Raw genomic sequence first — 17826 nt, 5'->3', positions numbered from 1 at the left:
AACTTTTATTAATTCTAGTGAAAACAATTGCCTATCGCCAGCACGATAATCCATTCCTGTGAAAAGAAATCATGTTTCCTGTTTGCAAAGGCCAACTACATTTGCATCTGTCACAAATTATTTTCCTAATATTGTCCTAAATTATTGTAACCCTTAGTTGTATTAAATGATTTTCTTATCCTTTACATCACCTTTTGTAATATTTTCGTTAAACATTATTTTAATGTTCAAAAGAAAAGAAAATTTGTTTTTACATACAATCTTTCTAGTCCCCAGACATGCGTGTTATGGGGGGGGGGGGGGAGCAAAATGCAATATTGCAGGAACCAAAACGATTGCTCTCTATCATAGTACAATCGTATGATCCAATAAAGAGTCCGTGCCTAACGATGTTTAGGTGTTTAATAGGTGGTTTTGTTCGCAGAGAGCCTACCAGCTGTATAGACAACAGGCAGTCCACCACATATCAACCACTGAGGTTTCTCATTTCTTCTCTCCGGCCAAGGCCACGGCTGTCTTGTACATTTTAACATTCGAACAACACTACTTATTGATAACAACAAGTTTTTCATTTTTTAAGGCATTTCTATTGTGTAATTTAGCTCTGAATTTCTCGGGAATCAACAATCACTAATGGAGACGATTTTTTATAAATTATTCTTTGTTTTCGAAGCAGCAGATGTTTTTATTTTCTTTAATTACTTTGTGACTGATGTGTTTTTTAGTAGTAGTTAAAAATTTACTTTTTGTTGGAAAGTGATCTGTGTAATTAGGCTTGAAATATGCTTTGCAATATAATAAATATATTTGAAAATCATTGGATTAATTATGTAATTAGATCGAATTCAGCTCAATTTATAGTTGTTGTTGTTTGACTACATCAAATTTCCATCACTTCCCTGGTTATATTACGCAGAAATAAATATTAAAATAATGTTTGTTCTTCCTATGTACTTTTGAAAAATAATTGGTTACATTTAATTTTATAGGAAAATGTATTATTCTCTGCTGACATGTTGGTTGACAATTTTAATAAGTTTTGGGAATATCAATAATAACGTAACTGGGAACCATTTATAACGACTGCCATGACAGTCACGTTCATCTTGTGTCAATTACAGATTTTTTTAACATCAGGCTTTTCAAACATTAACCCTCTGAGCAGTAACAACCCAACATTCATGTCGTCGCGCTACAATTCACCCGCGTATCGACGGCCACGAATACGGGCGATCCCACTTTGCGTTCAACTGCCTGTGTTGAAACAGAACGTTGTCGTCTGATCCAAATACGTTTTTGAGGTTACTACTGTAAATGTTTTCATTTTTACTGTGGTTTAGTTGGTATGGTAGGAATTATTTGTAATAAAAAATTATTTTTTTAATTGGTTAAAGGATATTTTTCGTAGAAAAAATTATTGTTTCCGAAGTTTTTTTTTTTTGTAGTAACGCCAAATAAATTGTCAATATAGTGAAAACAAATGATTTAACAATTTTTTAAAAATTGCTTTTTGGGGCAAGGCAGGTGTTTGGAAAGTCACTACTCAAAGGGTTGAGAGGTATACATTTTCGGTAATGAAACTAATCCTCGTTGACTTCAATTTCATTAGTATTAACTAAATAATCATAGTTTTCTTCAAATAATTTAACTATTATGGGACCATTCTAATTTCCTGTTTTGTTTGTTGATTCCCTGCCTGCATTTTCATGCCTAGAAACATGTATTTATTATTGATTATTATATTTGTGGTAGGAACTCCACAATCTAAGCTCGTAGGCTCTGTAGCGGTGCCATTGTAATCTGCAATGTTGCAATTATTTATTACTCTTACTATTACAACATAGATTAGGTTATGTTTTCTTTACCAAAGCACAAATTTCTCTTCACAGAGGCCGAAATAGTCATTCGGTTTTGAATTAGTATTTTATTGAAAAGCAATTTTTTACAGAAGCTCGATCTAAATAAATAATTTAATCTAAATGTTTACTTTTAGACTATGAATCTGGTGTTTCTGAAACGTTATGAAACAGGTTTGTGTTTGTTTATTTGATGACTGAACCAGAAATTAGAATATAATTTGGAATCCAAAATCGTTTTTCCCTTTCTATTTTCCTAACAATCACCAACTTGAATTGTTATCGCGTTGGAAGGCCAACCAACGACATCGTATCACATGCATTTTTATATTCATTGAATGTAGTTGATAAAAACACAAAAAATAGTAAATTTATGTCTGACCAATTTGTGATACATTGTTTATGTTTTTGCTCAATTGTGATTTTAAATAATGTTAACCCTTTGAATGCCAACGTCCAATTTTACTGGATGTTCAGGAAAAATATCACTAAAATTCAAAAACTTTGTTTTTTAACTAACATCATATTAAATTGTTAATGAAGAACTGTTCTTTTTAAAATAAATTGTTATTGTACACTTCCGATCAATTGAATTTAACGAAAATCAGTCTAGAACTCACGTATAAACATTTTTTGTTGACATGGCTACCGGAAACAATGTGATATTAGTTTCTTAAAAATTGTATAACTCACTCATTAATGAAGATAATGATATACTTTTTTCAAGATTTAAAGTCAATTGAATACCCTACAATGATATGTATGGATAAAGAAAAAGATATGAATGATAATTTGGTTGAAAAATGAAATTTAAATAAATTTTGGAATTTTTTTAGGCAAGTCCATTTTTGGTATTCCTAAATTTATTTTAAAATGGTAACTTTGTTATTCTATGTTAGATAGCCAAGAGTTTTCAGAGAAAAAAAAAATGTTGATAGCTTATTAAACAATCAAACTGTGGAACCTTTTACTGAAACCTTGCAAAAGGACTTCAATGGCATTTTTCAGTACACCCACTCAATAAATACTTGGCACTCAAAGGGTTAAATGTTAGTGTAAACATTTTTTGACAAAACAAAATTACACACAGAAATTTGGTGCAGATTAAGTGCTGTAAAGAATATGCTCGTATAGTCTCATTGAATTCGGATGGTAGAACAGACTTTTTTGATTGCGGATTTTTGGTCCGTACAGTAGGCTATTGGCCTAGGCCTCTTAATTCTCAATTACGAGCAATGATTGAAAAACAGTCATTACTACATTCTAATCAGTTCTGTTTCACTAATTTAAAAACGTGAATGAACCAGAATACTCAGATTATTGCTAAAAACACTAAAGTTGCTCTTTGTTACTTGTGTAGATGAAAATTAATAAATTATAAACTAATTAATGATCAGTATAATAATTTAGTACTTAAAATTTTCTATTATCAATTGGTGATGCAACGGATTTTAGCAGGAAAATAGTTTTAACAAAATAAAAATGTTCTTTTATCAGAATCGTACGGTTTCAAATTTTCTTGCCTCTTCTTAACAATATTCTTCTTTCGTGACCTGCTGATAGAATTTCTATTGTTTTGTCTACAAGTGACAAATAATAAATAATTGAATGGACATTATATGTCGAACATCCGGTTTCTGTCTTTCATTTTGTAGTGAATATTTTATAGAATAACAATAAATGTTGTATTTTAAATAGTGGATTTAATAATGAAAAATTACAGTTGTGTAGATAAATAAAAGTGATTGTATAACCTTATTGCCATTGGTATAACAGTGAGATAAAATATTGAGTTTTAGAAAACTAAAAATTGTAGTTTTTACATTAGGAGTTAATTTAAAAAAAATTAATATAAAAATAATGCATTTTGAATTGAAGTAATTAGACAAGATTGCATTTAAGTAATAAACGTGTTATTTTTTCCAGTGTACGAATGTTGTACTAATATTTTTTATGGGTGTTGAAATAATAATTTTTCTGTGTCATTTTTCTACTTTTCTTAATTTCCCCCATAATACTGAAAAATGTCTATTCATTTCAACTTTTATACACAGTTTATGGATAATTAGTTGGAACACAGAATTCAATGAAAGAAATCATAGACAGACATATTTTATATAATCGATATTGTATAGCTAATGTTAATTATTGGTTTATTTATATATACAAGTGTAAGGAGGTGCTGTGAAATGTGTTTTGTTTCATTCCTAATGAAATATAGTTTGTTTAAATAGTCTTTGATCGTTTATTGTCCCTCTTCAGACTAGGCTTCTATAGTAAACTATAGTTATGTTATCCTCGGTTCCTAGAGCTTAAATAAGAATATTTTACATGTACACTTAATCGTAAGGAGTAGGGATATCTCTTAAAAAAAGTTATTATTTAACTCTATTCAGCATTTTTATCTTGATTTTTGTAATTTATATAACAGGGTAATTTTATTTTACTGTGGTACCCAGCCTAGAAACTTTATCATATCCTAAAAGTCTTTTTACATTAACATTTTTGCGACGGCGTGACTCACCGGTGTCGTCGTCGTGAACGTGTTAACAAATGGTATCTATCACCAGTGATACCCTGAGCTAAAGTGTTAAAAATGAGTCCCGGGAATCATCCCTCGGTGATAGTACATGGGACTCTACGTGTTAACGGAATAGAATAAGATTTTGCATTTAACTTTTTTATTGGGAATAACATTGGCTAACCATTGTCTTTATTATCAATATTTATCAGGGTGTCTAGAGACCGGGAAAATGAGAAATAGTCAAGGAATTTTAACAATATGGAGAAAGTTGTGGAAAAATCAGGGATTTCTCGATAGACTGGGAAAAATGTCTGGTTATTCTTGCAGGATGTCTAGGAAGTCCCGGAAAAGTCACGGATCTTATTTATGGAAATTGCAAAAAAATTACGGATTAAAACTTTGTCACCGAGGTTTTCTGTTTAAAAGTTTTATGGCATTGTGATAATAAATAGTGATGTGGCGAAACCAAATCTTCAACAAAGATTCAGGTTCAAAAACCAATTGACGGGATTCGACAGTAGAATCTGTGGAGACTGGCCGCATCACTCATTATTGGCTGATCGTGAGTATACAAATTATTGATCACTAAAACGTTATTGTCTAATTTTGTGTTTGAAAAATTTTAAACAGATAATCTTATTAACGAATTTAAAATAGTGTTTTGCCTGTAGTATTTTTTAGATTTGCGTTTGTTGATCGCCGTGAGTCTGCTGTGTATATTCCCAGAGAAAGCTGATCGGTATCACGCAAATTACCGTTCGTGAAAACTTGATTTGTTGTACTTTGTGTGTGAATAACTGTAGATATATAACCTAATTAACAAATTATCCCAGTTTTGGAAGTATTTTGCTTGAAGTTCTGTACATATGACGCACATTGTCTGCTGCGTATATTCCTGAAATGGAAGTATACAGATCGCTAAAACATGTTGTTATTCTTTACGTATAAAAGCGTAAGAAGAAACTGTAATTTTTGCTGTCAATGGTATTTTTTATTCAGTTCTTATTTATCTTTTTGCAGTCAAAATTGTCTTGATCTTTTTACAAGCATTAAAGTTGCTTGGCTGCTGAACATTAATTATTAATTAGCAAAATCTACTCTAAAACATTGCTTTGTAAATGTTGCTAAGTCCTGAGGTAGTGGTTAAAGTTAATTAAAAATCAAGTTTCTGGATTATTTTCTTTTGTAAATTTGTCTTTTTTATAAGCTTTTAAATTCTTAATTACTGATTTGTTCTACCTTTTCATCAGGATGTTTTTGTGTCAGATCATTTATCATTTTGCCTTCTCATTAATTAGTTGGAAATAGATTCCGATCATCCTTCATTCAACAGCATACGTGTTCCTGGAATCAGTAACTGTTACTCAACTAGTGGTAGATTTCAGTGATGGGAGTAATATTTGTTATTTACAAACAAATAATAAAAATCAACAAATTTATTCACTTATCTATACTAAAGTCCAATTACAGTCAAGAAATGTTGAGGAAATATAAACTCTTCTTAGATCAAGCTGTATCAATATTGAAAGATTAAAGCTACTACAAAAGTAGTGTAACATTGTAGGTCAAGCGCTCTCAGAGGGCGATTGTAGCTTGGTGAAGACCTGTCGCAACATTTGGTTACACATTGCTGCGTAAGGATTCATCTGCACCAGCTAAAAAATAAAGTATAATATTAGCTAACTGTCTAAGGTTGAAATTAATAGTATTAACTTACTGATATTATATATTTTATAACGTTGAACGTTTTAAGTATTACATTTACGACTGATCATAAAAATGATCAAATATTAGGTTTTATTATTACTCTGCGAATTCTTGATATCTGTAAAAGATGACTAGAATGAAGACTGTTGCATTCTTTCAATTTGCTACTTAGCAATCCATTTTTATTAATTGTCATATGTGTATGTGACATGTATGGAGTTTTTCATACAAAAATTTGCTAAAGGCAGTGGAAAAAGTAAATTAATGGCAAATAGTCTTCACCTGTTGCTTGGCGAAATCGCTGCCGAGGCTGGCTGCAGCTTGGAAGTCATCGCGAGCTGCCGAGTCGTCCCCTCGCCTCCGATATATCAGGGCTCTCTGACACAGGGCTTGTGCTGCCACTCGGGTCCGCCCTTCACTTAGAGATATTGCTCGTGTTAGGTCCTCCAGAGCAGCTAGAAACAGAGATTCTGTCAGCTGAGCGACGTAATTTTACTCTTTCCCATAGGAGAACGTATTGTATTGTGTAACCTCTCCTTGAGTACACGTAATGTCTAATAGGTTCGACTGTGGTGTAAATCAATGAAATGATGAATTTGAACAAAATTAGGCATGTAATGGTTGGATAAGTACCTTGGTTCACTACTAATAGATAGTCCTATATATATATAGTGATGAAGACTCCTTCATAATAAACTGGGATCCCAGATATTCTGACTTATTCGTTGTTTGAGTAGAAATGGATAGAGTAGCTGTGAAAAATGGATCAAATTGGAAATTCTTAACTTATCTTTTAAGGTTAATTTCTTAAATTTTTAGTTTACGTGATAGATTTAGTAAATTCAAATTCATACCTGAATCATCAGCAGCCAGCCTGTAAACTTGTGCACGGTTGTTCAGTGTGGATGGTCTCCCAGGGGCTAGTTCCAGAGCTTGGGTCAGAAGCTGGAGTGCAGTTTTTAGTTCTCCAGCCTCTGCCTTTCTCACCCCCTCCAGCTCCAGAGCCTTAGCCTCCTTTGTTGATTCACTATCATCCTCTTCTGTTGAGGACAAAACACTTGTTTAAAGAGGCTATTTATTTATTTTTTCAGACACAATAAAATAGTTAAAGAAGTTTATTCTAGGCACTTTTATTATATCATACCAGTTACCCTTTCAAAAACGATGGTTATAAATGTTTTATACTAATAATTTAAATAGTATTCAAAAAACTTTCCACTCTATAATATGTTAAATATTGAACAAAACAGATCAAGAATTACATACCATTTTAAAATTTTTTCTTAACCCTTTTAGTGCCACGGTCCGAAATATCAGACCACCCTACACCTTCGTAAAACGCTGTGATCCGATATTCGGATCGCTCGCTTTCATTTTTATTTTCGTGCTTGCTGCTGCTCAAATAACGTGATATTACGTGAATCGATTCACAAGGATACGGGCTAAATGGAGAAAATATTTCCACCCCTTTTGGTTTTCGTGTCTTTAGATGACTTGTAAGTTTTGTTTTTGGTCTGTGCCCCGCTGCTCTGACTCCGATTGGCTGGATTTTCTATAGCGATCAGGTGATTTATTTCGTCTGTTGTTAGTGCAGTATAAGGTTATATATTTGTTGCTCCAGTGTTTTACTTCGTGTTTACGTATCTTCTTTATTATATTTGAAGTTATTTCGGTCTCAAATATGAGTAAACGTAAACGTGAACGATCTCCAGTGAGTGAGAACACACTTGTACAGGAACTTTTGGCAAATGAAAATAATAATTTTGGCACTAAATAGTCTTGTAAAATAATGTAATTACTTTGAATATCTCCTGTACGTAGTGATAGTCTGTAAATAAATTTATTTCATTCTTGTGTATTCAATCAGTGAAATTTTCAAGAGTATCCTGACATTGACCAAAATTTCAATTTTGGACTGATTTTACAAAACCCATAATATCTGCTGAATATTTCAAGGTGGGGCCTTCAAATTTGCTAACCATATTAGAAAGTATGTTAGGACTAAAGGGAAGTTGTTCAAGCCTGGCTCATATTTTTTTGGAAATATGTTTGTGCCCATCAAAGTTAAAAATTAAATTGAAAAACAAATTTTTATAGCTTTTTTATTATTTTATTTTTGAAAAATTTATGTAGTCTTATGGTATTTAATTAAATAAAATTTATTAAATTAAAAAAACAAAACAAACTTATTGAAATTATCTCTAAAAATAAAAAAGTTATGATAGTTAATGTAAAACTATGCATTTAGGCTAAAATAGGCCTTGGCGTTTTTGACCATACCACCCAAATAAGTGATGGCACTAAAAGGGTTAATGATTTTTTTCAATTGCAAATCACTTTTCATACGTTAAAGCACAAACCAAAATTGAAACTTGGCTTTTCGTAATTTGAACCATTATACAAGGGTTGTTCAGAAAGTAAGGAACGTTTCCACCTGACACTGCCAGCTGCGCGCCAATCGCGTATATATTGGTGTGCTCGTGCTTGGCATCTCAGTCAGCATCCACCCGTACTAATGGGAACATCTCCGCTTTCCCGGTTTTTTGTATTTGAATTAAAAAAAGTGCTGCAATCGAACTAGTGATAGTGATTCACTACTGGGGATGGATTTTGGTTTGGTGTTCATGGTAAACCAAAGTAAAATATTTCCATCAAACCTATAATCTAGGAGCCGAAAACCAATTTGCAATAATAAGCTTGTGACATTTTCTAGATTTTCTTGAAATCAAGAAGGATTTTTCCTAGATAAGAAATTAATCACATGCTGCAGTAGTTTTTTTGCAGAAAATGGAAAGGTAGCAAAAGGGTTGAAAATTTAAAACGATAATTTTTTTTCTCAGGCCGTTTTTTCTACCTTGACTCACTGCTACCAACTGTTTGACACATATATAATAGTTATATCACCGTTAGACAACTAAATACAGAGACTGAGTATTTGTGTCTTTATATAGGTACTTTATGCTAATTTAACATTTATATAATTATTCGACCGTTGGTTTTAAGTGTTTTAAGTTTAGAAAAACATGATTTGAGGGATAAAATATTTTATAATTTTAATTCTTTTGGTACATTTCCGTTTTGATCATATTATTATGTTAATCTAATTTTTGTATTTATAAATTTGCTTACTTTCCTCATTAATGAAATTTAAAAGTGTAAATGACTTTTAAGACTCGAGATATAATTGTGCCAGGTTGGTGGCAACCAGTGAAAGATTATGTTACTATCGTACTCACTAGTGTTACTGCTATGTTACTATATAGTTCTCAAAATTTGATGAAGCATATAGCTGCCGTCTTGAAACTTTAAAAGATATTGAAAGATAAATAAGAACAAAAGTTACTGTAAATAACTTTATGAATGAAAGGGCACTTTTTAATAGTGCTGGTTAATAGTTGTTATTAAACTGGATATATAACTGGTGGTGGTATACATTTATTCTTTAGACAATTTCAACAGCCACCATCTTGAAATAGTTTAAAGTTCATAAAAATGTTTACTGTTTTCTTTTTCCAAAGCAACACTTGCAAAAATTTTAACAACCCATCATTTTTAATTTTTTTTTATTGAATGAGTCTTACAACAAAATAATGTACAAGATACATAAGTTTTCCTATGCCATGTTAGTTTGAATATATGGTAGTTATATTATGGTAGGTATATAAAAGTATTCCTTAAATTCTATCACATGGATGAACGCTCCTGTATGTTGTTTCTAAGAAATACAACAAAAACTGTAATAAAAACTGTAATAAGAAATTGATATTAACCACACTTATTTACGTGAAACTGAGGATAAAATAGTTGTTAAAAAGTGAATTAATGGGTACAAGCTTTAAAATGCTTACCAGTTTCATATTCCTGTTTAGTTTCTTGAAAATTGACACCCTCCCCTAAAGGAAGGTAGGGGTTGAAGATGCTGTCCAGCACAGCTTTGTCGTGGTCACTGGACATCTTGGAGTCAGAACTGGAACTGGAGGACTATGAAGACTCCAGACAAGTTGAAGGCCAACTGGTTCCTGAATGGAACAAGTTTGTTGTTGTCCGTTTGCTTACATAAGCTTGGCCTTGATACATTCCAATTTAATATGTATTCTAAATGCACACAAGCTATAACTGATCTTTAGAATTCTCGCTTGATAAAATTAGTTAATAAAATACAATATTGTTAATTTGTTATTTTTTATGATCTCTAATATAAGTTGTCTAAAAAAAATCCTCTCCATTGATTTTATAAAGAAGATACATACTGTGATATTTCAAAAATACACACCAACTTGTTTTTATGTTTTAGCTCATTTACATCATTCAAATAATTAATTTTTAATAAAGAAATAAAAGTAATATTTTATTCAAATCTTAACAGTTTGACAGTTTAGTATTGCAATTATGTCCCTACAGGCATCATATTTACCTTGCCATTTACTGAAAATAGAACAGTAACTTTCTCTGTGAGAGTAGATAGAAAGTGATATTGTTCACAGTCTGTCAAACATTTTCATTGTCATCAAACACAATACACTGTGCACTAGACTGTTAAATATAACATACCTAGTTATATGTTCTGTCAGTAGTAACCATCTTCGTGACAGAATAAAAGATCTCAAAACCAAATCGCTAAAAAGAATATAAATGGTCTAATGCAATATAACATAGTTTTTTAACACAATAACTACTATAATTTCTAACTAAGACCATACCTGATATGGAAATACAGAAATTACACATTTTTTATTGATTTTTTAAGCGATTTTGTACAGTTTAAAAGTTTCAAGATGGTGGTTAATACATAAACAAAGATAAAAATGCTGTAGAAAAATTTGCAACTTTCAAACCTGGCTGTATTTATGAACTGATCAATTTTATGAGCTTTTTAAGCAAATGTTTGAACATGGTGGTTGTTTTTAAAAATTTGTTAAATATTATTCTTGGCTATTTTACAATTAATTTAAATGATCAATGAATTAATACGTTACCTATATTTTTTACATACTTTATGATGATGTAGAGCAAAAATAAAGTTACTGAAATATACTTCGTATTTATAAATCATCTCTTTGGTGGTAACGATTAATTTAAGTATAATTGACCCATATTATAATTGACTATTGACCCATTCTTTATCAGTTGCATGCATAAGAACTTTTGGTTTTGTGGCTTTAGCACATTTTCATGTAAGAGTATAAAGTTTGTACCATTAAATGTTACGGACAAATCGAGTGATTTGAGAAAACTTGTGGCTGAAGGGAAACCATTATTTAGTGATGACAAATATTAATAAATGTAATGTGTGAAATGAACATTTTCTAAATATGAATCACATTGTTCATTGTTCGCATTGAACCAACCCTTCCCATGGCTACATTATGTGATTTTCCAAATAATTGCGCTAAAACTGTACATTTTATATAAGTTTTTAAGAAATCACCATTTAGGTCTTTGCCGAACAGAAAATTATTGTTGTTTATTCAGTGATAGGTTGCTTACTAAAATTATAACATACTTTAACTTTGTACCTTTAAACGTTACTTAGAAAAAATACTGTGTTTTGGATATTCATTTATTTGACAGGTTTTCTTTATATTGATGTGTTTCACTGAAGTTTGGTGGCCTATTTTAGGATCACGCTGTATATCATCCTCATTTGCATTTTAGACTTTTTTTTAACCCTCTGTGAAGTTCTAAAACGGCCCTGACCACCACTTCTTAGCTTAACTGTTTACACCACTTAAAGAAATAGTCTCACAAAAAATTCTCAAGTATGTATGTAGGCTACATTAAGATCAAATTTAACTGTAACATTTATTAAATAAAATATATTTTATTAGTTTTAATTAATCTTTTACTCTTTACTTGGCAGTATATAAATGTGGAGGGTGAAGGATTTAAAAGATAATCCAATAACAACACATGACCGTTATAAATACTCCTTCAATTACATTTATTTGCAAACTTACACAACAATTTGGTACACAAAAATAAATAACAATTTTAACAAATCATTAACATAAAAGTTGAATAGAAACCTATAGCAAAATTGCAATTTTCACAGTCTAATTAAAATACAATACTAATATTAATCTACGTCAAAAGAGATTGTATTCATGAATAATTACTAATGTACAAATACTTCAGAGTAAAAGCTAATTAATCAGTTCAATACATTGTTTATGATGCTGTAATAAAAACAATACTGCAATAAAAATATGCTGTCCGATAGGTACATAATGAAGTTCATGTTAATGTTATTATTGCTTACTGTTTCTTTTCTTTTAAGTTAACTTAAAAGAAAAGACAAATACTTTTTATCTTAAGATCAAAAGTATTTGATTATTATCAGTCGACAAAACAAAAGAGTAAAAGATAAATTAAAAAAGGAACATCATGAAGGAAGGAGGGAAGAGTTATACCTCCACCCACATTAATGTTCCAAAAACCTTAGTTAAAAAGGTGTTTCCAAAAATATTAAAAATTACTATTCTTCCTCAAAAAATGAACTCAAAGGCCACCAGCAGCAGTATTATTTTTTGGATATAATTATGACAAACATATAAAACAATATTTTTTTTTAAATAAAATAGGCGCAAATGTGTTTTTCAAAAATAAAAACAAAACAAAAACACTGCAATGTGCATGTAATATTTCCACTAATCAAAACTTACAATTACATTATACCAGTAATTGTACAGTATTTTAATGCAATAAATTACTTTAATATTTGAAATAAATAAAATATGAGGCCCTACCTTTTCAGTCTGAAATATTGGTTCTTCTAGATTACATAAAAACATCACTTTCCTATCATAACCTCAATAGTCAATACCTATTATCCAAATTGTTTAAAAAACAGAGCTTCAGCCATCTGTATGTGTTCAAATATGGACAACTGCACTGTCATTAATAATTCTCATCAAAAGCCACACTTTAAAACCATTATCTAATATATAAAGGCCTTACTGTATTGTTCCTGAATAAGAATAAAATCATTGTGATTTCCAAATAGAAGATCAGTGCTACACTCTATTATCTACAATCTGTTATGTTATCTACTGCACAAGATAAACTCTATTTCAGCAGCCTAATAGCAGTACAATATATTTCATAGCACCATTTCTAAGCCAATCATGTTGTCTTCAAATATATTGCTCATGTTTTGTGCTGTTAGGCAATTAATGGCTGTGTGCATTGTTTATTGTATTTTATAATTATTACTAGTTCTTTCAGATCATTATTTTAAGTTTTATTTAGTGTGTGGTGTCCATACATTATGAATTGTTTCAACAAGTGAATAACTTATTATTTTCTGATTTTTAGGTAAGGTGTAGTTGTCTCCAACTATTTCATGGCCATTTTTAATATATTAAAAAAATAACTTTTATATGAAGGATCATATTATAATGACGCCTACACTTACATCTAATATAATAGAATACTTTACATAAAGACAGTGAACAATATTTAAATTTGTTTTTAACATTTTTTGTTGAGCAAGTCTACGGTTTTAGTAGCTTCACATTATATATTGTTTTTATCATGCTGTTATACTGTAGGGTGTAAATAAAAAATGTTTTTTCTTTAAATAATTTTTAATCATATTTAAAACATATTTGGGGGTTTCTATCATCTCACTAAACCTAAAATGTGATTTGCAAAATATTAAAGACATTATGTCAATCCTACAGGATTTGTTTTAAAATATTGCATATTTTCTGAATATAAGTCAGAGTGCAGCAAAGAATATAAGTGCCTGTATAATTTAATGGGAAGGACATAAAGCATCCTCTGTGGTGCACTCCCCTATACTTCATTCAGTAAGTGTTGAGAGTAATCAGAGAGGTAACTTGGCAGTTTATATGATGTGTACAATCAACCAAGAACTCTGGGAATTCTTGTTATAAACATGCTTGATATAACTTGCTATAATATTAAGACCAAGAGGTAATATTAATTTCTTACACTGTTTTGAACAACAGTTTTCACTGTTAATTGCTGGTTAATAAAAACACACAAGGTAAAAAACTGATAAATTTAAATAATTTCATCAATCAATGTTTAGACTCGCAATGATGTATCTCATAATATACTCCTAATATTTTGGAAATTTCAGCAAACTATCAGTCAGATAAATCGGTTTTAATTCTATATGTGAATATAAGATACATCTATGAACTTAAAACATGTTGTCTTTTATCAATTATATGTTTTAGATACTAATTACAACTAAGAAAATATTTGAAGTTTTTGAGTTCTATTTCTAACAAACAACTATTCCACTAGACATAAGGACACTCTTATTTATTTGTAAAACACATGCCTTTGAAAACTACCGTAGTATGTAGGAATACATTTTTATACTAATTTACATACTAATGTCAGTTTAGGGAATTCCTTACAACTTTTTAAGACAAAATGAAAACATAGTTGTCATAAAATGTTTTTGTAGTGTGAATGCAGTTTTAAGGATAGTTTTATGCACTGTAATACAAAATAGTATTTAATGTTTAGTATTTTGTGTAGAACATTTTATGAATGACCATCTCAAACTCACCACAACTAGATCCTACGAGAATTAAATTCAACGTGGATTCCATTTTCCGATTGACCAGCAAACCCCGATTTGACACATTTATATCAGCACTTAACTCTCAACACTCCTTGAATCAACTGTAGCTCACATTTCTAATGATACTTTATTATTTTGAAATATTTATAATATATTCTGTCTGAGTGTGCCACAGGAAACGTTAAAACAGTATTAGAAAGAATAATTTAAAACGTATCAACGTGATGGTCAGAGTTAAAAACGTGTTTACTGTCAACTACGTAATGTTTGACATAAAAAGCTACTGATAAAGTTTAAATCGCACAAGAAACTATTCGTGTAACATTTTAACTCACTTTAGTAGAAATGCAATACAAATCACGAACCAAAGAGGTTATGTTATTGTGGTATATATTAAAAAAATGCTTCTAAAGTATCTATTTGTCACATTAACTACGTTCTATTCGAGTTAAGATCACAGATTATATTACATAGACACTTAGCACTGTATCACATTGTATTATTGAACAGTTTGCCACCGGTTAATTGTCATAAAAGTTGCATACTGTATAATGTAATCTTATTAACACCGAGTTACAAATTCATACAAGTTTTAAAAATATTTACCTAGTAATCAAATATGCTACAAACCATGTATAAAAACAAATTACTAAACAAATTCATATGTTACTTTGCCATTATTTTCCTCTTAACATTCAGTAGTAAAAATATCCCATCTGTTTTCCACACTAAGATGACCTTTATAGGGATTTCTACAGACTTAAAATTATTTTAAACTATATTCAAAGCAAAAATAGATATTTTATAGCAAAAGAAACTTACAAAATTGTAATTGAAATGTGAAAAATGATTGTTGATGTGCATTAGTTGTTCCCAAAGTAGATAAAAAAAATTCTAATTACCTTCCAAATTGGATCACAGTGATTAAGGCTTACAGCAACTCAGTTGAAACTAAATCATAACAATTTAAAAAAAAGCGAACTTGAGATCTTCAATCGTCTTTAAATGAGTGATGAATGCATTATCGAATACACTTTGGTAATCATAGTAACAATACACCTAAAACTACCGTCAGATGTATATCTAGGTTATCAGATCCAGACTTGACATCAGAGTTTACGAACACAAGAGTAAGCATATTTGGTCGTATCATCGGCGACTGACAACATTTAAAGAGGCTAAGCGTAAAGGCTACATTGTGGTTACGTGAAGGCTACTTTACAATACAACTCTTGGTTAAAGCTCTGAGAACATGTAAATTATGATCAAATACGTTATTGTGCGTAACATGTACGTATATTATCACATCGGCTACGTTCCTTCCGTTCTAGGTAGGTGAAGGTATAAAAACTGTTGGATCTGGAAACCAAATTCTATACTTCAATTATTATATGATAAGCTAATAATTATATAATAATAACATCATGGATTTACTAGATTTATATTGTGCTAGACGTATTCTAACTCCTATTTCATCCCTATCCTCCTACTTCACTTTCCGATAAAATTCAGAGCGGAAAGACCTCCTGTTTTGAAGTTGTAATATGGTCTACTTGCCAAAGTCTATGTTGTAATTTATTATTAATAGCATAAAAGCAGTTTTCATAATTCGTATTATGTTTAAAGTTCATAAGAAATATTCATGTGAATGAGTGATCAATAATGCTCTTTAGTTTATTAATTTTTTGGGAAACTAAATTCTCTGGGTTATTGAAAAACCAATAACATTCTTTAACAACGTAAGTTATTACATCATCTGTTTACTGCTTAGCTAAACATATTGCTTTAATGAAATGGATTCTAATCCAATTCCAATCAAAGTAATGTTATGTAATGGCACAATATCTGAGTAAATCTAAAGCAAGTTAAAAAGTTGATCAAGAGGAGGCTGTACATGATGTTAGCAACTTTTCTTCAACCCTTTTCTCATAAAATTATCACATTTAAACCTTTGAGTGCCACATAGAAATTGCTGCTAGTGTAATGCCACTCTATATTCAGTTCACACCACACATACTAGGAATAATAGTGAAATTGTTCCGTATTTAGTAAAAAGTTTGCAATATCATTGATAATTCCACATATTTCCTATCGTACCTCAATACGTTCACAAAGCACTCGTATTAAAAATAATTGTCTCTGTGCCACTTAAAGGGAGGTCTTCAAAAATCCCTGTTTCCCAACGGATTAAACATTTCAAAAATGATATTGCTATGGATATGAAGGGTAAAATAGATATGTGATGTATTCAGATGTGGGAAGCTCGGTTAAACCAATCGTGAAGGATCAGCAGCCGATGTGAGCAAGTCTCAGACTGGCGTGACGGTGAGAGAATCGATGTCTCCGATGCTCTTGACCCTGCGATGTCTGTGATGCGGTCTGCGTCTGATGGCCACTAGCGACTGTGGTGAGTCCGGTCGACAACTGACCATGGAGCTGGTCTCGGAGGGGGTTGAGGGGGGTGACGTCTGGAGACCGGAGTCCAAGTCGTCCTTGGCCCCCGAGCGTGGCTTTAGCCCGAACGCACGACTCAGAGATCCCTGAATACGGAAATTCCGTTTAGCCGTTACCCAAAGCTTCACAAATAATAAATGTACAATTTTCATTATCCGTGGAAATAAATTTATTTTTAGTGATTTACAATGTTACCTGTGAGCTTCTCCAGGATGAAAACTAAAATAACAAACAAATTAAGAATTATTTTTTATCGTACGATACAAATTCAATAGTAATAGGTCATAATGTTTTATTTAATACACATTCATAAAATACACTACCATTACTTTTTAACTTTACCTATAATATTGAACTAAAATAATAATTGGGAAACAAAATATCTTTGAATAAAAGTTCACATTTCCACTGTAAAAAATATTACTAGTAATGGCAATAATTCCTTGATTTTCATAATTTTGTTTTGTTTAATGTCATGAAATAAAAATGTCTTATATTCACATGTTAATAAAAACCAAAAACTATAATCTCCAGTTAAGAAAATGAGAGACCATACAAACCTTTTTCAAGTATAGAAGACTGTAGGTCTGTGAGCATGTGGGACAAAAAAGAATACAAGCATCATTTAGGGAGGAACTTCACTGCTTCATATAAATAATTCTTGGAAAACTAATGTAAATTCAGTAATGAAAGAGATAACATTTTTTCTGTGAAGGGACAGA

General features: G+C 30.8%; 3 protein-coding genes across 4 annotated transcripts in view; 1 reads left to right on the top strand and 2 right to left on the bottom strand.

Annotated features, from left to right (window-relative positions):
- Positions 1 to 4092, top strand: part of LOC124366389 (translocation protein SEC62) — a 42114-nt gene extending 38022 nt beyond the window's left edge. Inside the window, exon 9 of the mRNA XM_046822909.1 lies at positions 425 to 4092. The gene's annotated coding sequence lies outside the window, so the exon portion shown is untranslated. The remainder of the gene's footprint in view (positions 1 to 424) is intronic.
- A 1706-nt stretch (positions 4093 to 5798) lies between these two features.
- LOC124366390 (tetratricopeptide repeat protein 36) lies at positions 5799 to 13137 on the bottom strand. The gene is made up of 5 exons (XM_046822910.1): positions 12834 to 13137; positions 9936 to 10106; positions 6942 to 7127; positions 6370 to 6542; positions 5799 to 6035 (listed from the first exon to the last, which is right to left on the bottom strand). The coding sequence occupies exons 2-5, from the start codon at positions 10039 to 10041 to the stop codon at positions 5946 to 5948; spliced, it is 555 nt and encodes a 184-aa protein (XP_046678866.1). The 5' UTR covers positions 10042 to 10106; positions 12834 to 13137; the 3' UTR covers positions 5799 to 5945.
- LOC124366387 (kazrin) overlaps positions 11999 to 17826 on the bottom strand; it is a 184905-nt gene continuing 179077 nt past the window's right edge. For both annotated transcript variants that reach the window (XM_046822905.1, XM_046822906.1), the window contains one exon: positions 11999 to 17190. In XM_046822905.1, the coding sequence (XP_046678861.1) occupies positions 16960 to 17190 (231 nt within the window). In that variant the 3' untranslated portion in view covers positions 11999 to 16959. The remainder of the gene's footprint in view (positions 17191 to 17826) is intronic.

The sequence above is a fragment of the Homalodisca vitripennis genome, chromosome 7 (assembly GCF_021130785.1).
Source record: "Homalodisca vitripennis isolate AUS2020 chromosome 7, UT_GWSS_2.1, whole genome shotgun sequence".
Taxonomy (NCBI): domain Eukaryota; kingdom Metazoa; phylum Arthropoda; class Insecta; order Hemiptera; family Cicadellidae; genus Homalodisca; species Homalodisca vitripennis.
This window is presented reverse-complemented; position numbering and strand designations above follow the sequence as displayed.